At 36.9% G+C, this 23,189-nt stretch overlaps 1 protein-coding gene across 13 annotated transcripts in view; it reads right to left on the bottom strand.

The window, feature by feature from the left end:
- The window catches only part of ntrk2 (neurotrophic tyrosine kinase, receptor, type 2), a 104,978-nt gene extending 81,999 nt beyond the window's left edge, over nucleotides 1-22,979 (bottom strand). For 2 of the 13 annotated variants that reach the window (XM_015374291.1, XM_015374289.1), the window contains exons 1-14: nucleotides 22,184-22,784; nucleotides 20,210-20,284; nucleotides 18,536-18,607; nucleotides 18,020-18,088; nucleotides 15,573-15,715; nucleotides 4,845-4,978; nucleotides 3,379-3,511; nucleotides 3,124-3,195; nucleotides 2,786-3,010; nucleotides 2,658-2,684; nucleotides 2,488-2,496; nucleotides 2,245-2,256; nucleotides 1,104-1,141; nucleotides 779-878 (exon numbers count right to left, since the gene is read on the bottom strand). In XM_015374291.1, the coding sequence (XP_015229777.1) occupies nucleotides 779-878; nucleotides 1,104-1,141; nucleotides 2,245-2,256; nucleotides 2,488-2,496; nucleotides 2,658-2,684; nucleotides 2,786-3,010; nucleotides 3,124-3,195; nucleotides 3,379-3,511; nucleotides 4,845-4,978; nucleotides 15,573-15,715; nucleotides 18,020-18,088; nucleotides 18,536-18,607; nucleotides 20,210-20,284; nucleotides 22,184-22,437 (1,363 nt within the window). In that variant the 5' untranslated portion in view covers nucleotides 22,438-22,784. Of the gene's footprint in view, nucleotides 1-778; nucleotides 879-1,103; nucleotides 1,142-2,244; nucleotides 2,260-2,487; nucleotides 2,497-2,657; nucleotides 2,685-2,785; nucleotides 3,011-3,123; nucleotides 3,196-3,378; nucleotides 3,512-4,844; nucleotides 4,979-15,572; nucleotides 15,716-18,019; nucleotides 18,089-18,535; nucleotides 18,608-20,209; nucleotides 20,285-22,183; nucleotides 22,785-22,821 lie in introns of those variants that run through there. The other 11 variants (XM_015374302.1, XM_015374290.1, XM_015374295.1 and 8 more) reach the window with 11 other exon arrangements.
- Nucleotides 22,980-23,189: the final 210 nt, after the last annotated feature.

Here is a 23,189-nt window from a genome sequence, read left to right on the forward strand (position 1 = left end):
GGATGGATGGATGGATGGATGGATGGATGGATGGATGGATGGATGGATGGATGGATGGATGGATGGATGGATGGATGGATGAAAATGATTGTTGTCACATCCGCTTAATAGTACTGGAAGTTCTGAACTGAATTAAAATGCAGGAAAATAGGCTACAAATACAGTATATAGAAACATAGGTGCTGAACTACTGAGGTTACATTCTGCTCATCAAACAATGTTTTAGTCATAAAGGTTCAGATAAAAAAGGCCATTTTAAAGATAGTTGTCCATAAAAACTTTCATAATGTCTCATAAACTTTGGATCTTGATTTCATTCAGCTTTCTTTTGACTCCATTTCAGTTAGGTAAAGTTTTACTGTTGATTTTAACTTAGTCAGCAATTATTGCAGCAGAGAGACGAGAGAGTCCATCAGCAGAGGCTAGAGTGAAATTAGGTTGGGGTTAGAGATAAAGCAAGTAATTTCTCGCCCAAATACACGTCACACATCTGATTTTTAACCTCTCACACAAAAAGACCCCATTTTAGAAAGTGGAACAATCTGGAATCAAAGTGATATAATGTCCAAAATTTTATTTCTCTGTATGTCTTTATGGAGTTTTTTCTCTTTTGTCTTTTTCAATGATCAGACATGATTAATTATTAGATATATGTGGTGATGAAATATATGCTTTTGTTTACTATAGTTTTTATTTATCCATGAACCCATCCACATATTAATCACTCCAAGAGTGATTAATCTCACCAGGTGTTATAAATATAATTAGAATGACGTACCTTTGAGGCCAAACTTGGAATTCCCTCCAAATTTGAGGATAACCAGCATCAGCAAGAAACCAGTAAAGGCTACAGCAGCAATCCCCACTACTACGTATACCTGCACAATGACAAAACAGAGTTGTGTATTCATGCATTTATTATAGAAACCAGCAAACAGCCACACTAAGCAAAGTTCAGGCACAAGGAAAGAAAGAGAATAATAGATGTTTTATATTGCTGGCAGTGAATCAAAAATAATGAGCTGGGTTTTTCTAGACATATCTAACTTTAAAAAGCAGGTATTTAAGATTAAGGACAGGAGATCCAAATAAAATGAACTTACAGCAACTCTGTCCTCAGGTGGGTCTTGAGGAGGAGTCTCTGTTGATTCAGAAATAAAAGTTTAAAAAAACAGAATCAAAAAGGAAGCTGTGACAAATTATCACTTTATTTCAGACTTTTATTAATGGAAAAGAATACGAAAGGGTGTGAATGAGCTTAGTAGTTTAACGTCTATATGGGCGATGAAATGATCTACACTTTGACATCTATAGGAATTTATGGCAAGGCTCCTAATTCTTTAAATCTGGATTAGACATAAGCAAATAAACAACTTGCTCATTTTTTAGAACAGATCTCAGGAGCTGAAACTGTCTTTATTACTACATTACTTCTTAAAACATTTCTAAAATAATGGGAGCCCTAAGCTGTGACACTCTTTTAAATAATTCAAAGTTTAAACCATATATTGATTTTGCCATTGAAATTACTTTGATTTCTGTACAAAATACATAAATTATTCTCTCCTGCTTGTGGACAAATTAAAATTATGGAGTCTACATTTTTTGACCATTTTAAGCTTTTAATACATGGTAAGTACTAAAAAAGGTTAAAAACAAACCAAAAACAAATACATAGTAAGCTATGAAGATGTAACTCTAAGAATCAGAAATTTGAAAACCTGATCCTTAATTTCTTTGTAGACAAAGGAGCATCATCATAGAGCCTTCTTACCAGTAGCTGTCAAACATTAAACCATTAATTTACGTTCCTGCCCATACATCCCTATTTACAGAAATATGTGTGTAGTTTACATCTATGCTTTTGTTTGAATATTAACTCATCTCTAGAAAACATGCTGTCATTTTTTTAAGTACAAAAAATACAAGCACATTTGTAAAGTTTTTTCAGTCGCACCTAAAAGAATATCTTCTTTTTATTAATTTTTGTTATGTTTTAGTGTATGCATCCATTTGCATCTCACTTTTGGTACACTTTTTTCAAGAAAAAAAACAAAAACAGGATCACTCTCTAATTATCCTTTAATATATATAGCTCTCTTTGTTACCCACATGGGAACTCTTTCTGCCATTTGTATGAAAGTGTTACATGAAAACTTGACAGCTTAGCAAAGGTTAATTGTAAGCTTGGCAGTCAGTATGCAATTGTGTTTGTAAGCCAGAGTAAACAAATAAAGGGTATACCTGAGGTTACATCTGCTGGCAGGAGGACGTGTCAAAGAAAAAGACACATAGAGACAATTAGGTCTAACAGCAAAACAGGTTTTAGTTAGAAATATTTTAACATGCAGAACTTAGAAGGTAATCTCATGAACCACAGCGCACAAACCAACAGACAACACACACTGAACATGCACAGTGTTTTAAAGAAAATACGAGACAATATCAAGGAGACAGCAAAAAAAATTGTGTAGGTATATAACGCACCCTCAGGACCTTAAAGGAAAAAGAACAAGAGAAAGACAGATTTCTAAAACTAAATTTCAATCAACTGATGGGGACGATGTGAAACATAATCTAAAAACAAGGACAAAATGAACAGACAGTGAATAGGTTTTTACACTTTTTATTTGAGAGAAATAAAACCTATTACTCACCATAGTATGAAGGTTCTGAAGGACCTACTTATTGGGAGAACAAAGAAAAGAATATCTTGGTTAACTCTTTTACATTTTGTCCTGTAGTTCAAGCAAGACTAAGGTAAATTTCAATGTTGTATTCTCACCATCTGGCTGGAGCATAAAGTGAGCATTGATCTCCTTTTTGTCTTTGCCAAACTCATTTTCAACTATTAGGGTGTAGAGCCCGTTGTTGAGGTGTGTGGGGCTGTCCAGCTGCAAGCAGCCGTGGTATTCTCTCTCTGTGATGTCATGGATCATCGTCACAATGTACTGCCCTTCTGTAATTTCTTTATGGTTCAGATACCACCGGAACGTAGGTTTTGGGTTTGCTGGAAAACACGATAGGAATGGTATAAAATGCCCATTTATTATGACAAAGAAATACTTATTCAGATTATATCCAAATGAAACTAAATGGGTTTTGTGGGATTTTCTTACATACCTGCTACGCTGAAGGGGATGCACCAGTGATGGTCTGGGATAGCGTCACTCAGCTTTGTGATTATCGGTTTAACTGAGAGTATAGAGTTAAAAGAAGAGATATTTAAGAGCAAAACCAAAATTAAAAGAAACAACTACCATTTCAAGTCATTAATTAAAAATATAAAAATAAATCCTCTCAAGCCTTTGACTCTGTTTTGAAATCTGCTCCTGTTCTAATTTGAATTTTGGACAGCTTGACAGATGGTGAACGTACAAAGTATGTCCAGCAGTAAAGAGGACTCCCTCCCTCCAACAATATTTTCAGCCGTGCAGCTGATCTTCTTGCTATGGTCCATTGATGTCAGGTTAGAGAGCCGCATCACTGAAACCTGGCCAGATGTCTCGATCTGCAAGAGAGAGAAGATTTTTTAAACCTTATATTTTTAAGTTTTAAAAAAAATGTAAACAGAATAAAAATCTTCTTTACGACTTTACCCTTTGTTAATAACTTGGAGTATACATTTTTTTGTAAATATAAGGCAATAAATTTAGACTAAAGCTTTAACAGAACCCTTTCTATTGATAAAACTAAGAGACATAATAGCTAATTGCATGGAGGCACTGCTTTAGTAATTTGATTTTGCAACAAGTAGATACTGGTTCTAAATTTTAGCCCTGAAGTTTGCATGTTCTTCATTTCCATTCCTGAGCTCCATCCAGGTATTGTGTCTTTCTTCCTCAGACCAAAATCATAGCTGTAACTTTTTTAAGTCAATCTACCCTGTAATTAGATCTGAAAGTGTGGTTTATTCTGCATGTCTGTAATGCACTGGTGAGCTATCCAGAAAACAACTTTCCTCTACCAATTGCATTGCAGCTTATAATTAAATAAAATCCACCTGTGTCTAATTCCACCAATTTATCAATCCACATGCACTGTGGATATCTCAAAGGTTGGATACAGAAGATCAGGGAACAAATAGCAGTCCAGAAAACATAGATGAAGGGCAGAAGAATGTAGGGAAGTTTAACTTAGAATAGGATTTTAAAAGTTTATTCCAACCTTTGAGCATCTCACAGAACACAATAAAAAATTTTTCATCTATAAAAATATTTCTGTGTGACAGAAAACTAAGATGCACATCAACTTGGACCCATCTCCAAAGTAATACATTAAAAGTAGCTGTATCATGCTTTGGGACAACAGAGCTGGTAATGCCTGATGTAAAAATGGATGGAGCAACTCTAAATACTGGGCATAACTACAACAAAACCCATTGGAGGCTGCAAGATACTCACCTGGAGAGACAACCCCCGTTGGACAGGAAACATATTTATGCATTAGGATGGATAAATCAATGTCTCAATTTAAATCCAAGTTAAAATTAACTTGAAAACTGTTGTTCCAATTTTTTCTTAAATCAGATCTTTCACTTTCTATAAAAGCAACATTGGAAGGATAAAATCCCCCAAAGTTGTAGCTGTTATATTGGGGAAAGGCTGCTACTGTAAATGGTATATGGACCAGTTTTATATATTTTTATTTACAGCCTAATATTCTTTTTTTTCAGATTCTGAGATTCTTTTTTTTTATTTTTTTGTGCTTGTCTTTTATAGAAAAAAAATTCACACAATGATAAAAGTGGAAACTATGGAATATTAAATCTGTAATAATCTTGCAGAATTTCTTAGATTAAAATTTCCTGATATTTTGTTGTATATGTGTTCTTTATTGCTTACGTCGCAGTTAGTATCCAGTGACATATTCCAGATTAGTTCAGGCGAAGGCATGCCAGAGGTTGTACAGAACAGCTCCACATTTTCCCCCTCCCTGGCAGTCACTGCGGGTGGGCTCAGCGTTGCCATCGGAACCTCTACATACAAAAAAAGAGCAGGAAAGAACAGGAGAAAGAGAGGGGAGACGCAGGAGGAGTAGAAAGAAGAAAAGTTAGGATTCTTGACCAACTCTTGTTTGTCCAATTAAAACACAGGACACGTAATTTACCAACAATGAACGTGCAGGAGCAGCCAAACACACACCTAGCAGAGAGTAAAAAGAAAGATACACAGGGAAAAAAGTTCAAATTCAATCTCCCTGTCCCCTGACAGATGGTTACACCGATTACTATTGCATGTCCATAGCCGGCCAGGAACTAAATTGATTGGACACAGTCTGAAGCCTCTGTCAAAGCAAAGACACTGGTGACTCTGTGTTTGTCTCGAGCTTTGACCAGGAGATGACCTGGGTATAACCAATCAGCCTCAATAAGGACCTTGCCACCATTGTCCACATGTATAAACTCTGTGGGTAGAGAAAAGAAGAACACAGAGAAGAGAGTGGAGAAATAGGCATTGACAGATGCTTGAGATAAAACTAGAAAGATTTCTTATCAGCTCCAACCCGTCAACCTCTTCTATCCGACAGCAAAGCGCTTATCTGAAGGGAAGCCCACTCAATCACCATGAGATACTATAAAAACCAGTCATTTTGCCAGTGGCAGGCCTGTATCAGATTGAACTATATTAACAGCCTCTCAATGAATCAGCTTTCTACAGCCACTGCAACGTTCTGCAGGTTACATTACGGATATGGATAAATCCCTGACCACACCAAGTGGAGATGAGGAACAGTTTAAAGTAATTAGCTGAACAAGCTTCATGTGAAGCAGTCTTTTCTGTTCACTGTACTGTTCAGCTTGCACACAATAATCAACCATACATGGAAATTCTTGCAGAAACAGAGAAAACAAAATAACATGCTTTTGCCTAATGTTATTGTTTCCAGAAGCAGCCAATAAGATGAAGCTATTGCCTTGACATTTGAGTTGCTTGAATTGATACTATACCCCTTAAAAGAACACCATGGAGTGTGTTTGCTTCATTCTATAACATTTTAAAAACTAGATAAAGCTGTTGAGAATAATCAAATTTGATCATGCAAACATGACATTATTTTCTAAGCAATCACTGCGAATTAGTTAACTTTAGATCTATGAAATAAAAACAAAACGGAGGTAATAATCTTCAGACTAAAGAACATCTACAGGAATAAAGGACTAATATCCAAGTAGGATCTAGAAAAACTTATCCCTTCATTTATCTTTTGTAGAATTGATTACTGCAACAGTGTGACAGGCCTACAAAGTGCATCAGACAGCTGCAGCTGATCAAAAATGCTGCTGCCATTGTTCTCACTAGTACTAAGAAAGAAGAGCACATCAGCCCGGTTCTGCAGTCCTTACACTGGCTCCCTGTAGCTCGGGGAATAGACTTTGAAATTATCCTTTTTGTATATAAATCCCTGAATGGAGCAGCATCTGAATACATAACAGATTTGTTTGTTTGATTTTGTTGTATCGACCTCCCAGACAACACAGGTCTTCTAGCCCCAGTCTACTCTGTACACCCAGAACTAGAACCGAGGCAGGCGGGGGGAAGCACGAGGTGGCCATTGTCCGGGCTACCGTCACCGGGTCGGGTGCGGTCGCTCAGTCCCCCGCTGGCTTCCTGCACCATTCCAGCCCAAGAGCTCACGGCTCGGTTCGAGTGCCCAGTGTGTTTCTACTACATGCTGTTGCTATGATGCGTCTTTGCTCTGCAGCTTCACTTGTTGTAAACCAACCAATCAGTTCACAGCTCATCTAAATATTCATGATCATACCATCAAAGGAAGAAAACCCGTCGTTTCATTTTGAGGCTTATAAACAGGCTTGCATTAGGGCTCATAGAACAGCAAATATGCCATTTTCAGCCCAACCAATGTTACACACCCTATTCAGAGACCTTAAGGACCAACACCAAATACCCTATATAATCATTCTAGGACCCCTATAACATTTTATTGATCTCATCTTCACCAGGCAGAGAGTACTAATTTTCTTGCAGCTTATTGTACCACATCCTTAAATTTCAAACACAGGTGAAACAAGTACAAAAGAACTCGAAGAAAATAACATACATCCCAAAACACCTACAGTAAAAACAAAGCAAGATTTTATTTCAATTCTAATTATTCTATTTGTTTTGCAACAAACTCAAACTACTTTATGCACACATATTCAGTTTATACTCAAAAGCATATATGACTCTAAACAAAACATTCAGATTTAGTAGCACAGATTCCAATTTTATCCTCGTCTGAAATGGGGCCAAGTTTAATTTAGTTTTTACCATGTATTAAAGAAAGAAAATTATGAACTTGAGTCACAAATTTGTGACACACTATTGCTACATTGAAACACAGCGACAAAAGCATCACATTATGATGCGTTATTTTCTTAAGCACAAAAAAAAGTGTTCATAAGAGTTGATTGGAAGACGGATGAACGTAAGTTAGGGGGAAATCTGTTAGAGCTTGAAGCAGAGAGATACCCTCCAGCAGGACGACTCGACCACAAACATAAAGGCGGGGCCTTACTTGACCTTAGTTCCATCTGACTTTGTTTAATCTATTTTGAAAACAACAATAGTCAAAGGTTTTAATTGCTTAATATGGTTATCTGGTCATTTCAGATCCTCCCAATACTTGTAGCAGAGGTTCTTAGTTCATAGCAACATAAGATTGAAGAACAAATTTCTCTCTCCCTCTGTGATATTATAAGTTAAACATAAATGAAACAATCTAAATAAACAGCTTAAAGTCCTTGTATCTTTTTTTGCATGATTCATTTTCAAAAAGATGGATTCGTATTTTGGAACAATTTGTCATATTATTGTTTATTATAGTTATTAGGTATTGTTTTATAGTTATATTATAATGTTAATTCATTTTTGGACATAGCATAACTTACATTTTATTTGCTTTGATCTTAAATTCTAATAAAAAGAGTGGGGATAGCTTTCCAAGGATGTAACAGGAGCATTAGAAATTCTAATTGTATTTTACATTTTTTCTCAAAATGTAATGCTTCCTGCTTTAATGAATCTAAACCATTTTTTGTGTGTGTTTTCTAGTGGAATGCATTAAGTTAAAAAGCTTTTAGTTGTAAAAAAAAAAAAAAAAAAAAAAACAAAGGCTATGTACAAGGCACTTGCTACTTGTGTGATTCATTGCCAGTAGTTGTAATTTGTGCATTTTAAACAATCTTTTTTTTTTTTTTTTTCTCTGGCTTTTTTACAAGATTTCAAAGTTAGCTTGGGAGAAAGTGGCTTGCATTTTTTTCACTTATTGATCATTTATAGGAAGAGATGCCTATGGAACATGTATCTAATTTCTACAGCCACAAATGCCTCCTAGATCAATTATTTAAAATAACATGCAGTATCACACAAAAATGAGTACATACCTCACATTTTAAACCCATTTTTTTGTAACCAGTTTATTATAAATTTTCATGGGTAACTTGACAGAATGTTGGCAGCAAAAATGTCAACAAACAAGTGCACCCTAGATGATGTCCAGATTGGGCTCAGTAAGCCATTTTTCCTCCTCAGTCTCATTCGATCTAAGTCCGTTAGTTATGAAAAACATCCAGTGTGCTTTCATTTGAAACTTTTGCCACATAAAATTTCGGAGAAAAAAAACAAAACACCCTTCGAGTAGCAAACAGCAGACAAGCAGAGGTTTTCTCATAGTGACTCAGCACTAAAGCTGTAAGTCTGTTGTTTGTCTTGTGTGTTAGAACACAATGAAACAGCTGGTGTTCTCTACGGTCTAAAATAGAGAAATGAAAAGTGCAATGAAAAGATTTTTAGATTTGAGATGATTTTCGATTTCTTTTTGGCATTCATATTGTGACCTGGAAAACTGATCATTAAACCAGTTAGGAGTTTGATGGCTTTTGTCTGTTTTTCATTATGTTTAATATATCTTTAAGACATTATTCTTTCTTGTTATCTTTAGATATTTACAATATTTCTGCAATTATAACAAAATATATTTACAAAAATGTGATAAGTTATATTTAAACATGTAAATTATGTTTACAGAAAGAAAGAGTTTTAACATTACTGCAATTTTGGTTATAATATACTGTATTAGGTTTTTTTAATCTTTTTAATAACAAAAAACTTTACAGTATTTCTTCAGATGTTGTAAATTTAACCCTTACTGCCCAGCCTTCTGCTTGGTTGTTTACCTTTATGTGTATCTGCATAATACTTTTTTTTTTTTCTTGCTTTTGGAAAAAGTCAATATTTACACTGAGGAACAGTAAAGATAATTTCTACTTGAACTGCTTAAGCTATGAAACAGGACTGTTATGTTTCTTCATGCACTAGTTTTGTCCCATTCAAAATGATCTAACTGCCATAAAGCTAATGATTTGAAAAGCTTTGACCAACTAAGCTTTTCAGTTGCTAAAGCTGCTCATAAATCGCTAAAAGCTACTCCAAGAATTTCTAACCTTATAATGAAAACAGGAGACCCGACTGTTTGAAGGACATTACAAAATAAAACCCTTTTTGTTTTTACCTTTAACTGTTGCTATAAAACACTTATAGAAACATTTCAAGAAATGTCCATCTTCTCTTTAGGTTGAAATTGGTTGTTGCATCTTATTTAGTTTTTGTTCTTATAGCTGTATAACTGACTCATCTTTGTCTATCAGAGTGACTCATCAAGTTTCTGTTTATAGAAAAACCCCACATGTGAATATCATCTCCTGCCACATACTCTAAGATGATGCCATCTGGCCTTGTTGGCTAATCTGTGCCACCATTTAAGGCTTGTTCTTATATGTGCCTAGATTGAAGATGGTTAGGGTCAAATTCCTCCCAGACAAATGGATGAAGTGACAGCTAGATAGACAAATGTAAAAAGAGACAGTTGAAGACAGGAAAACCTCTCTGGAGTGGTCTAGTAACTGGTCTGCTTTTATCTACGCATTAATTAAAAAAAAGCTTTCCCTCCCACATATTCATATTTTTGCAGTTTTTTGACATCCTGAGCTACAAGACAAGTATGCTTGGGTCCCCCAGCAGTCCTTGAACACAGAGTGGTACATGCCAAACATTTATTTCTGTTTATTCTACTGACCAAGGTTTGCTACTAAAAATCACAAATCTAGATTTTATGATGTGTTTAAAGACACGGCTTCTGGGGCTGTTTCGTCCATTAACAGTCAGGGTATTGGCATAATTCTATTGTAATTCCAAATCTTTTACTCTAACCTGTGTCTGTGCTGAAATGCGTTGGGTATTACGGTCATAAAAAGGGAGCATATCGGCCTGATTTCCAGAGTAAATGGTGACTTTTTTAAGATTAACAGCCTTCTCAACTGAGTTATGCTAGCAAAAAAAGCCCTGACTAAAAAGCAGTGCTTTTTAAACTATACTTTTTTTCCCACTAGACAATAATAAATAATACATATTAATACATTTTCAAGAAGGTGACCATTATGCATTCGCTTGCTGTAAATGATTTGCTTTATATTAGGGCAACCATATAGTTAAAATACACATCTCTGTGCATAGTGAGGATATGTCTTTTAATTATTCAGTTGAAGGTGGGCTCATAAATCCTGGTTGGGAACTTCCAACCTTTAGCCAGTACTTCATTGGTGAACTATGCAGACTTCAGCAAACTTAAAACAGCCCAAAAACATTCTTTTTTTGTTTTTTTTTTGTTAAATTGGTAAGTAAGGCACGTACCGCTGATAGAGTGTTAGAAGCAAATTATGCAGTGCTGAGGAGTTCATAAGTTTTATGTGTCAGTTTTATTGTTTCAGACAGTGTGAGCCTTTTAACACCTGCAACTATCTGAACTCTGCAATTTCTTATGTGTCACACAGTGGATTAGATTTTATATTGCATGAGCAGTGCTGTAGTAAACTCAGAATGGTAATAAACTGCATCAGTCAGCTCCCTTTTCAGCAAGCTTTTTAGAGCACATATCTGGCAGTATTCAGTTGGTGGACACACAGATAGAGATCGGTGTCAGCCCAGCCCCGGGGCTTCACTGGGCATTTCCTCTCTTTTGTGCCTCCCTCACAGTGTCAGTCAGAAATGCTCACAGACACAGAGACACACATGAACCAGACAGACAAATGGTAAATGAGAAATACTGATGAGGCACAAAAACCAGCAGTTTGGAAGGCTGAGAGGTCCTTTGGTGTGTCACAGTTAGCCCTTGGGCATTATTCTGCACTCCTTTCCCTCCATGCCCTCCTATTCATATGTCACTCAACACGGGGGTGCCCTGACCACTTCCCAAGGGGCCAAGCTGGGACTATGCTAATGCCAAAAATAACCTCTGTTAATGGAGGGTATGCAGAGGGGAGAGATCAATAGGAGTTATCAATGACACTATTAGCTTCCGGTAAGCAGACTTATTGTTTCTGTCCTGAGTGCCCCGGACAATTTCTGATAGTTTGCACTGTCGTTAAAGACATACTGTAGTAATAATCCATCTTCATACATCATCAGATTTTTTTGTTTTGATTTAGCAAGAAAAGCACAAATGGCAAATGTTCAAGCAAGAAAACCCCTAAATCTATACTCCTGCTGCAGAAATCCTAAGTGGCTTCTGCACTGTTTTTCAAACAGATACAGTAGTTACATTTAATAGATCACCAAAAAAAGAGCATAGGTGGAATAATTACTATTTGGATGATGACAATGCAAATGTAGCAGCAGGGCTCAACAGCCTGTTATTGAAAATATAAAACAGGATATTTCCAAAAACAAATTTCCTATTGGGAAATAAGGGATGTGTAGTATTTTTTTCTGCATTAGGCTTTTGTCTGAAGGAGCTTCCAAAGCTAAGGATCAAGGACACAACACAGTTTAATCCAGGGCTATAACAGACAGCTCTACAGAAACAGCGGCTAACCAGTCAGGAACAGCAATATGCTTCTGGGGCTAATAAACCCATAGAGTGTATTTTTATGTATTCTCTTTCTCTGCTGATGACCAGTTACTGCTCTCTCTAGACATTCCAACCACAATAAAAAGCTGCAGCAAGGATTGTTTGTTACTGTCTAAACCAAATCATATATTTCAAATTTATTTTCAAAATTTTAAATAATGCTATTAGCTTAAATTGACAGGGTGTATTGGTGTTTATTAGCAAAAATCTAGCAATGCCTTAATAAATACATAGTCTGTGAAAGTCTGGTTACATGATATAAAAATTGAGAGCATTTTCATATAGCTTAGAAGTAGTGGTGTATAAACACATAAGGGGCGGTGCACACAATGGGAGCATGTTGTGCCACATGTTTGATTAGAGAAACCGAAAGAGGACAAACCTCTTGGCCGAGTTAAAACAAGCAAAAACAACTATGTATCATTCAATCTTCCACTTTCTATGCAAGAGGCAAAACAAACAAATCAAATAAAGGTAAAAAAATTAATAACCAGGAAAAAATACAACATTGGTGCAGATTTTATCAGGTAGAGGCAATTTATGAGGGAGTGAACTTCAAAGTTGACACTGAGGTCACACGCTTCCTGTTGATAGGTGCAGTGATTCAACATAACACTGAAGTTTATTTTGCTGTTATGTTAGAAACAAGGCAGATAAGGCCAGTTTATTAGACTACATTGGACAAGCTCAGATGCAACAATTATTGGCTGTTGATAGTAGATGTCACTCCGCGGCTTAATAGTAGATCTCAAAGAGAAGGCCGCGCCCCAGTCTGTCATTTGTGATTCATTTAGAAATTGAAATTTATTTATGTCACAATGGAGAAATTAACTCTCTGCATTTGACCCATCCCCTTGGGGAGCAGTGGGCTGCCACTCTGCAGCGCCCAGGGAACAGTGTGGGGTTAAGGGTCTTGCTCAGGTACCCAGAGTGCAGGTTGTGGGGATCGAACTGGGTATTTGCAACCTTCTCAAAGCTTCAACCTTCTCTAGCCATCTAGGCCAACACTCCTCCTCTGTATTGTACTGTACTGTATTGTACATACTGTAGATGGTGATAAATCTTACACATTTTCCCTTTAAAGTGAACTTTCACAGCAAAATGACATTTAAGCAAAAATTTAATCTAGAAGACTCTTATGTCCCTCGTCCAGGCTTCAGCCAATCAACGATGACCGCACCTCCTCCGAAGCAAATCATCTTTCAAGATCGCCTTCATTTAGCTCTTGGACCAGCTTCTCTCTGGCATTGGCAGCGAATTTTCACCCACTTCCACCCCATCTCCTCACTCACTCTCAGACAATTCTCAGTCCTACTCACAGTCTGGCTTATTGCACCACTAGTGTCTGGGGAGGACTACTCTAATTCTTCTCTAGGTTACTCATCCAAGCTAATCTCGATTTTTCTGCCGGGGCCTGAGTGCCAAATAACTTATGTATTTCATTCATGTTAATAAAACCTTTCTAAGCACAGCTTTTCTCTGTGTAAGTCTCTACAGATTAAAATTACATTTGGTGGTAATAAAATTATCTACAGACAAAACTACGCAGTGCAAGTAGCAGATTATGTTTTCACAACACTGTTTGAAAGCTACAGCATGGCATTGGTAAACCCATACTTGTAAAATAGACCTGCTTCCATTCACTGCTGTAATGTCTAGAAAAGTTTTAACTTTTATTGCAAAATCTGTGTAGCCCTGGGTTTTCTCAGAGTAGGACACCAGTCTGTCAGGTCTACAAGTTAATATCATTACTGTACAAATCTCATACTCATACTCTTGCTAGAAGCTTTGATATCATAGACATCCTTTTAATCTGCGTGATGTGTGGGTAATACACTGATCCCATGATACTTGGTTTGTTTAGAGTTGTTTCTATATATTTTAAAATATCACAATATGTTAATTATAAAAAACAAAAGTTTTTTTTAGTTTGAAAGAATGATATAGGTCATATTTATGATTACCCAAAAGAATTCTAACAGCTTTCTTATCAACAAAAAAAAAAAAATCAAACTCTATATCATTATGCTAAATCAGTTTTATTCTGATACTGATAGAATGCTAAAATGAAAAAGGATCAAGAGTTGATCCAATGCAGACTTTTCAGACGGTTCAATCTGTAATTTGACCCTGTTTATGAGCAGAAGAGGGTCCAAAAAAAGAAGATTCATGAAAAATTCATGCTGCATATATACAGCAGACAGGAATAAAGTATCAATTAACTGCTGACATTTATACATTCATGCTTGATAAACATTTCCTTATGCCAGCAAATAAAAGGCATAAGGCCTGTAGAGGTTTGCCTTACAGTGAGAGAAAACTTATGGGTAAGGTTCATAATACACTTGTGCATCAATCTCTGCGCTGTTAGATATTTATACACATTATTCCTAATAGCGAATGCATATACTGCTTCTGTGCATGTTTTAGTGGTTTTTTACAGTTAAGTGGATGTAATAGGAGTATTGCAGTACAATGTTTTCATGCAACTCACTATATATATAAACTGGAGAGATTATTTTTTTGATGCAGTGAACATTACTGTATGATGTCAGAAAGAAAAGAAAATGGACCACCAATAAAGGACAAAGTACAGATGCTCCTTTTTTTTCCTTTTTCCACATTGTCTAGAGTTAATCTTTATTTTTTTTTCTTGTAGTGTCCTTTCTTAGCCAACCAGCAGGTATTTCCTATGATTTGGAACATCTCTGAAAATGTTCTTATTTCTTTACCTAATCAAGTCCAACAAACTCCCTATATAATTTTGTAGCATAAAGCAGCAATCAGCATCTACACTCCAATTCCTTCCGTGCTTGTTGTTTTTTCTTTCCGTTTTTGCTCATTTCTCAGGGCATTGATGTGTAGGACATCACAGCTTTCCCTCCTCCTTTTGTGCGTATGTGGAGGGGTGAAATTAGAATATACAAGCTAAGCAAAGCTCTGTGTAATTGAAGTAAAGTGTGGGCAGCATTTTCCTTGCAGCCTGTGCAAACACACACACACACACACTCATACACACACATAACAGCAGATACAGATAACTGATTACTGCAGAGGCTGTTGTCGCTGTGTGAATTGTGTTCTTTGTACTGTTATTCTCTTAGGTGATAACAGCAAAGCTTCCTTATTCGCTCATACATTCCCAACACCCACTGTGAACTGACAAATGACTTTGCATGTTTGGTTCACAGTACCAGTTCTCAGCCTGAGCTTAAATACTAACACTTCCTGGCAACATGTGATTAAGATTGCATTAACACAGAAAAGAAGCCAAATATTTCTTCAAAAAGAGGAACTTCGTACAAACATCTCGATTAAGGTAGCTTAACAGTAGGTGCTGAACAGCTTGTGGATTTTTCTTTTTTCATTCTTTGCCTCTTTGCCAATTTCACCATCAAATTGAGGACCAGATGTTGCAAAGTGAGGACATTTTGCCAGTCCTCACTTGCTATTTTGCTAATGGTTAGGTTTAGAGTAAAGGTGTCAATGGGTTACGGTTAGGGTGAGGTATGCATTGGTAATGGTTAGGTTTAGGGTTAATTTTAGGGTTAGGGCATAGAAAGGGTTGAAAATGACTGAAAATCAAAGGAAGTCAATGGGAGTCAACAAATGGTCCTCACTACGATGGCAGAACAAGTATATGTGTGTGTGTGTGTCCCCACCACAGTTAGGCAGTGTCAGTCTTGACAGTGGCTTGCGAGCTCCTCCATCCTCTATGCAGCGCAGGTCCTGTGCTTCCTCTCCTAACCACAGCTTGATCCACATGTTCTCACAGGAGCAATGCAGAGGGTTCCCTGACAGGATTCTGGAGGCACATAAACACACACAAAGTGAAGAACCCTGACAAACACTGAGAAGCAAAATAAGAAAGTGTAACCCAAACTTAAAGGGTAACTTTTTGATCTCCTCTTTTGACCATCCTGAGAAAAACCTAAGATATTTGAGGTAATCTTGTTTTTAACGGGTCCCATTAATATCCTGTTTGCAAGTTAACCAAAATGCCCCAAACATGAGAATCATAAGAACTTCCTACAGTTACAGTAAATAAACTGTTTACTGCCTTTTCGAGTGAAATAAGTTTGACAGCTCTAGCAGTTTTCTGTTAACAAAAAGCTCTAGTTCTTTGTTCCTGGGATCCTATGCAGAATTTTCATTAACATGTATGCTATATAGTTAAAAACGACATTAAAAAGAGTTTCATTATTGTATTTCTATTTAATTTGGCAAATCGATTTCTGTAAATTTAGAAGAAGTCATATAGCATTAAAACCTTTCTTCCAAATGTCTCATTGATTAGCAAGTATTTTACAAAAAGCAACAAAAATGCTACATAAAGTTCCACATATCCAGATGAAGCAGAATTCCACACCTTTCATCCTAAAACACATGCGCTATTTAGACTGAGGACAATTAACAAACAAAACACACATATTAAAGGTATTGTGGAGGATCTTCATGAATTTTTTAAAAGACTCGCCCTCTCCACTTAAAAAGAAATTAACAAGCACAACCCAACCCGCTCCATAGTAAGAATGTTTATTGAAAGCGTGCAAGACCATGCACAAGCCCATTTCTCCTCGTGCACGCTCTGTTTAAAAGTTGCTGTTTACATCGCTCATACAAGCTTACTTTCCAATTTTGCAATTTTTTCACTATGTCAGACTCACAAGAGAACGTAGGATGGCCTTATGTAAACATATCACCAGAATGATTGACAATTAGGAGGACTACTTATTGTTATGATCCTCCTGGAAAAAGAACATCTTCCACTATACCTTTAAGGAAATAATAGAACTAAACACTTTACAAAAACCTTTTTATATTTGCATACTGAGACCAACATTTCCTACATCTTTTTATATGTCAGCATACAGATTTTGAGGACAAACCATATCGGTTCAGAGATACGGATGAACAGTAACAGCGGGGTGTTTGCAGCCTAAGGAGGGCGTAACATCCATTTTTTAAAACTTGGTATGGGAAGTTTTGCAGGGGAAAATGTTGAAAATAGATGAGAAAACTTCCCTGTACATCATCAAGGCCCCTTTTCCTGCTGCTGACGACATTTACAGGAGGAGATTCATCAGGAGTGCCATTAAGATCAGGACAGGCCCAGCCCTCACCCTGCTGACTGTATATATCATTACACTACTGTACATGTCAGTTTCTAAAGATAAAGCTCGGGTTTTAGGTTGAGAAATCATTGTCAAGGTGGAGTAGTTAATTTTTTGAAATACTGTTGATTGGTCTTTAATATTGTTTTTGGGTAGAGGTGATCAACTCATCTGTAATCATTTAGCAAAATAGGGCTGTTGTTTGAATTATTGTCATGGACTTAAAAACAAAACCAAAAACATTAGTCTCTAATTTTTTTTTTCTAGAACTGTATTTTGGATTTGGGAATCAGAATTTTGAGAAATATTTCAGTAGAATGCGCAAGTTAATTACATTCATTTGGTGAAACTATCTCTAAAAAATTGGAGGAATGGGGTTTTTATATATTAGTCCTTCTCGCTCTTAAGACCTGCTGACTTTTTCTCCCTCTTGAGGCTTCTACATTGGAACGTGTTAGCTCATTAGATTGCCACTCAGAGACAAAGACAAGCTGTTTCCAGATGTTGCTATTCTTTCTGCAGACAGATATAAGAGCTTTATCAATCCTGCTGATCTAATTCTCCTCCAGAAAACCCAATTATATTTTTCCTGCAAGTGCAAACCAGCTCATTTAAGAGGATTATGGGAAGTTCAGAGAAACTGTTTCACATAATCAGACACTATGAGGTAACTGTAAATGCTCTCTTTAGGAAAGCATGGGGGGTATATTTTGCACCTCAATATACTATCTAAACACTTCTCACAACAATGAGAGACATTGATCCTGACAGGTATTTTATGAGGCATGCTTGTTCAGCGGGATCCTGATTGCCTTTTGATCTAATATCTTTGCCAGCTAAATCTAGGCTTTAAAACAATCTTTTTAAAATTGACAGAAAATAAGCCCAAATTAAAACTTTAAATGACATCAGAGATCCTATCCTGTGTGTGCCAGTTTATCTGAAACAGATAAACACGTAGAAGAAGAAGATAGTGAAGGTTTCAGTTAACTCACAGATATGAGATGTTGAGGTGCTTGAATACCCTCCAGTCGAGGGATGACAAGTTGTTGTCTTTCAAATTCCTGGAGAGTAAACCAAATGTCAGTAAATTGCATTTAGTGGAAACATAACATTCAAATACTTTACCAAGTAAACCATTTTGCCCACACAAATGTTCTCATTTAGCGTTTTTGCCCAATCAGGAAAACATACTTTCAGTAATTTTGCATCCAATTTAAATAAATAAATAAACCTTCATGTCTTTTCTTGCCTTGGTGGCTAATTCTATTATAAAATAAATATGTCTTTTACATGTTGCAATACTCAATAAAAATGATATGATAGCATACTATGTTATATAATCATCAGACACAGATATATTAAACCGCAAATTCAAATCCTGCTCTTTTAGCAAAATGGAAATTCTTTCACATATTCATATCAAAAAGTCCCTGATAAAAAAGCCTCAAAGGGTTAATAACATATTTCGGCAGTCTTTGTGATTTTAAAAGAAAACGATTTTTACTTACAGGTATTGTAGCTTTAAGTTGCTCTGAAACGCCAGCTTCGATACATATGTCAGCCTGCTGTTGGTCACCGTTCTGACAGGGCAAACAATCACATCAGTATCATCAGAGTACTTGAGAACATTAAAAACTGACATATCATCATTACTGATTGCATGAAAAACATTGCAGTAGATTATAGGGCACTTTCTGGGGTATTTAGAATAAGAAAAAAAAGCTTCCAAAAAGAAAACATTTCCAGAAAACAAGCCTACTGATCTGTAATGCATTAGTAGAGAAAGACTTTAGAAAAACGCTGCTGTAAATCGGGACACCTAATCAGAGTGTACCAATATAATATATATATATATATATATATATATATATATATATATATATATATATATATATATATATATATATAATGGGCCTAACATCCATATTTTTAAAAAAAATAAATAAATAAACACATACTAGATATTCATGAAGCATAATATAATAAATATTGACACCTTAGCATATTTAAAAGCAATAATTTATAGCCCTGGGTAATAAAAACATTAAATGAATTTAGCTGTTGTTCTTCTTTAGATACAAACCTTTCCCTTTAAAAAAAAATACTTCTGAACAGAGGATGAATTCTGTATTTATCATATTTAATAATAATATCTTGAAGTTAATGTTTCATTACTGTGTTTTCATGTCAGTTTATGGTTAATATATTAATAATTAAAATGTAAAATTAGTTACAACATTCTAGAGAATGACTGCTGCCACCCTATGTTTTAGATTGGAACTGCTTGTTCAACTACATCCACAAGGGGACAATAAATCATCTGGGATGGGCAGCCCAAGAATAAACCAATGATTGGCAAAGGTTGGGCCATGGCCACCCCTACCCACCCCGTAGATCCACCCCTGCCCATTACAGAAATAAAATCTTTCTTCTAAGTGCTGACAGGCTGATTTTGTTTGTTTTCAACAGTATTCATGGGGATTTATATTTGTTAATGGGATCCCAATAATTGGAGTTGGATGGCCTCTCTGCCATAACCATTATCTTTACCTCTCTTTACTGATTGAAAATGGGACTCTGACCATAGAGCTCTAAAACATTAACATAGCTTTAGACCAGGATAAATTTCATCAAATAAATGATTTCCGTAAATCTGCCAGAGGTCCGAAAAAATGTGGCATATTGGGACACTCTTGTGTAAACAATGTGTACTTGGGTTTAAAAAGAACCATATTGATTAAGTCACCATCCGCGTAACTGAGAACAATGTCTTTATTACAGCAATAAAGCTTGTCCTTTTTCTTAATAAAAGATTGCTTTATTGGTCTTCAACAGATGAGCAATAATTATCAAAAATATGTTCACTTTATGTAACACAAAGCTAGGAAGCACCAACAGGCCCAGGTCTGAGATTCAAACTGAACTTAGTTTTATTAAGAACTAGAAGTCTCTTCATGCTGTGAACATGTTCTGTAACTGAGTCCAAACATTATATGAATTTATATCAGCTAAACACATACACTTGGTATTAATTTCTTAAGCTAAAATAAGTAGTTATACCTATTAACTAGTTAATAAATATGTTTATAAACTGTTAAAACAAAAAGACAGTATTTTGACACAGAATTTTACACATTTACAAATAAATGTTCTTTCTTGATATAATATCATAATGGACTCACAGGTTCCTGAGGTTCTTGTAGTAGTGCAGGTCTTTGTCGTTAATGGAGGAGAAGCTGCTCTGATTTGCGATGTAACTGTCCGGGAGACAAGCGTGCATAACAAAAAGATAACTTGTTAACACGGGGAATCGTAGACAGAGACTTGTTGACAAGACATGTTAAGCCTTCATAAACACAGATCTTTTTTTTTTTTTTTTTATACATTTTTTAAGTGACTGCAAATGATGCACAGCGCACATGGAAATTTTGCTGCATAGCTTCTTAGAGAGGGGAAGCAGATGTGTCCTCGACCTTTTTCCACAGCAGGATCTGAGCAAAACACTTGACCCGTTTGTGTTTGAGGGACCAGCAGGAGATGCTTTGCGAGCAGCTCCCATGTGTGCCTGAAAAGCACTGAGTGAGCATGTTCTGAAGAGCAGCATATGTACTTCTCATATAATACAGCTATGGGATTAGATGTCTAACATTTCAAGCTAAGCAAAACACTAGGAGAAAGCCAAGAATGAGCTTTTTCACTGAGATACAAGAGCTGTATAGCAGTGATTGCTGTTTGGCTTAAATACTCTGGCTATCTCCACATAAAACCCTCTGGAAATCAGGCTTACATTTACTATTTTATTCTTTATTTCTTTGCTTTTTCTAATCATGCACAGTAAGTAAAAAGATTTTGAATGAAACATTTACATTTTAGTGTATGTAGAAATGTTCATACAGATAAACATTGTTTCAGTCATTTCTCAGCTGATCTACAACAGTAATAGATTATATTTTCTTCAAGCACAGGTAAATATTGGGTCCTTAGAGGTGCACAGCAAGATGCAGGATAAATAGTTGGCTGATTTGACGTGCATGGTCATATGTGCTTGTTTGAAATAATAAAAGCCATAAAATGTGCAAATCTTTTCTGTATAAAAAGTGTTTTGAAGATAAGGTATGTAGAAAGTAAACGATTTATGCTCTAAGCAATATTTCATAAGTCTATGTAATATCTTTTTTTTTAATGCCATTTTAATGATTAAATACATTTTGCATTGAATTTCATTGAATATATTGGCCAAGAAATAGCATTTTGTAAAATTATGACAGATATAACACTTCATTACCCACTGCATTCTAGAGTAATTGCCCAGTTTGGACTGGCAGCTCATTAAATGTTGACCAAGTGCTGACATCTCGATGCACATAAAAAAGAAGAAAGAAAATCAGGACATGTTAGCAATTATTAGAGACCAGTTAAACCATCTTCATGGCTTTTGGCAAGGTCGTTTTGGGTTTAAACTGCAGCCAAACGCTCTATGATTGCTTCCCTTGCTCATTTAAACCGCCTCCAAGGCTTCTCCAAGGCCAGTGATAAGGATTGCTCCTATCTAACTTAAGTCATATCAACAAGGCCGCTTTTACCTATGCCAAAAAAAATTTTAAAAATCAGCTTTTCTTATCTAAAATGCACTTCAGCTCCAAAGGCAAATGTATATATAAAATTTTTTCTTTGAGTAAAAAAAAAAAAAAATCGTTGCATTAACAAAATCCCCCTTCAGCATCCTGATCATTCAAACGAACTCCTATTATCCATCTTGTGAAGTGTCTGTGCCAATATTTGGACTGTGGTGTCTGATGAGAGCACAGCCAAACCACACAAACGCAAACAGTGGTGGACCGCTTCTTATGCATGAAGCCAATCAGAGATAAGATTTGTTTTAAACAGACTTCCTGTGAATGATGAGTGATGCTCACCGTGATGACAGACAATTAAGTGTGTTATGCAATGCAAGTTAGGCACTGTAGGTCTCCTGCTTACATTCCCGGACAATCAGAAACAATAAGGAGCAATAAGACTCATGCATGGTTTTTTTAAATCCTCTCCATCCTGGAAGCGTCCTATAGTGTCCAGAGGCTGCTTTATGGGCTGGCATGTCTGTATTCGTTAGGAAAGAGGCTAAACTGAGATGCGGTTCTGTCATCTTCCACACTCACATGTCGGTGATGTTCTCCATCTCCGCCTCGCTCTGCAGGACAGGGAACGCGCTGATCCCCCGCTCCGGATCCACGCAGGAGATCCTGCTGCTGCTGCAGGAGCAAGTGGAGGCGCATGGCTCCGTGGACATCCACGGCTCTCCCGAGCTTACAGTCACCCCGACCGTCACGACCCACCACCAGAGGCACTGCCACGAGCCAGAGGTCCCCAGAGCCGAGGGGAGAGCCCAAATCCCGGCTCCCGAAGCGCGCATCTCGGGTGTGCCGACTCTCAGCTATAAGGCTCACAGAAAAGCCCCACGGCCCGGCCCAGGTTGGCTGGGATCAGCCCCGGTTCGGCCAGTCAAGAAGGAGAGAAGGGGGGAGAGATAGGTGGAGGTAAAAAAAAAAGAAAAGCAGAATCCGATGCTGAAGAGGCGAGACGCGGTAAGGAGAGGCTAGAGGACCATCAGAGCGCACCGAGATGACAGACGAGACAGAGAAAAAGGTGTGAAAAGAATCAGAGGAGCTGCGTTTTCCTCCAGAAGCATCCGTCAGACAGTCAGTCAGTCAAAGTCTCACTGCCACAGGGGCGCTGTGTGCCAAGCAGGAGCTCCCCCCTTCTCCCTCCCTCCCTCTCTCTCTCAGATGTCACTGACCGGAGTGTCCTCGGCACAATGTTCTCTGTGTGCATAAATGTCTGCTGCTGCTGCTGCTGCTGGTTTGCTTGCTGCTCGGATGAAATGCGCGGCGCGCAGAGATGAAGTCTAGGATGAGGACAGATGAAGGAGGAGACATGCATGGGAGAAGGGGAGGATTGGTACCTGCATCAAAGCGGATCACGTTTAAAGGGAGATGCTATTGATCTCTGGTAAAAGAGGAGATGCTCCTTGGTCTGTTCTTAGGAGGATCTTGGAAATATTTCATTGCTTTAAGTCGCATCAGCAACATGGATGCCTCTATGAAGCTGGATTAAATTTTTGTTCATGAGCTATCAGCTATTTAAAACAAGGTTCCCCTAGTTATT

This window comes from Cyprinodon variegatus, unplaced genomic scaffold, assembly GCF_000732505.1.
Source record: "Cyprinodon variegatus isolate N-32 unplaced genomic scaffold, C_variegatus-1.0 Scaffold100, whole genome shotgun sequence".
NCBI classification, from domain to species: domain Eukaryota; kingdom Metazoa; phylum Chordata; class Actinopteri; order Cyprinodontiformes; family Cyprinodontidae; genus Cyprinodon; species Cyprinodon variegatus.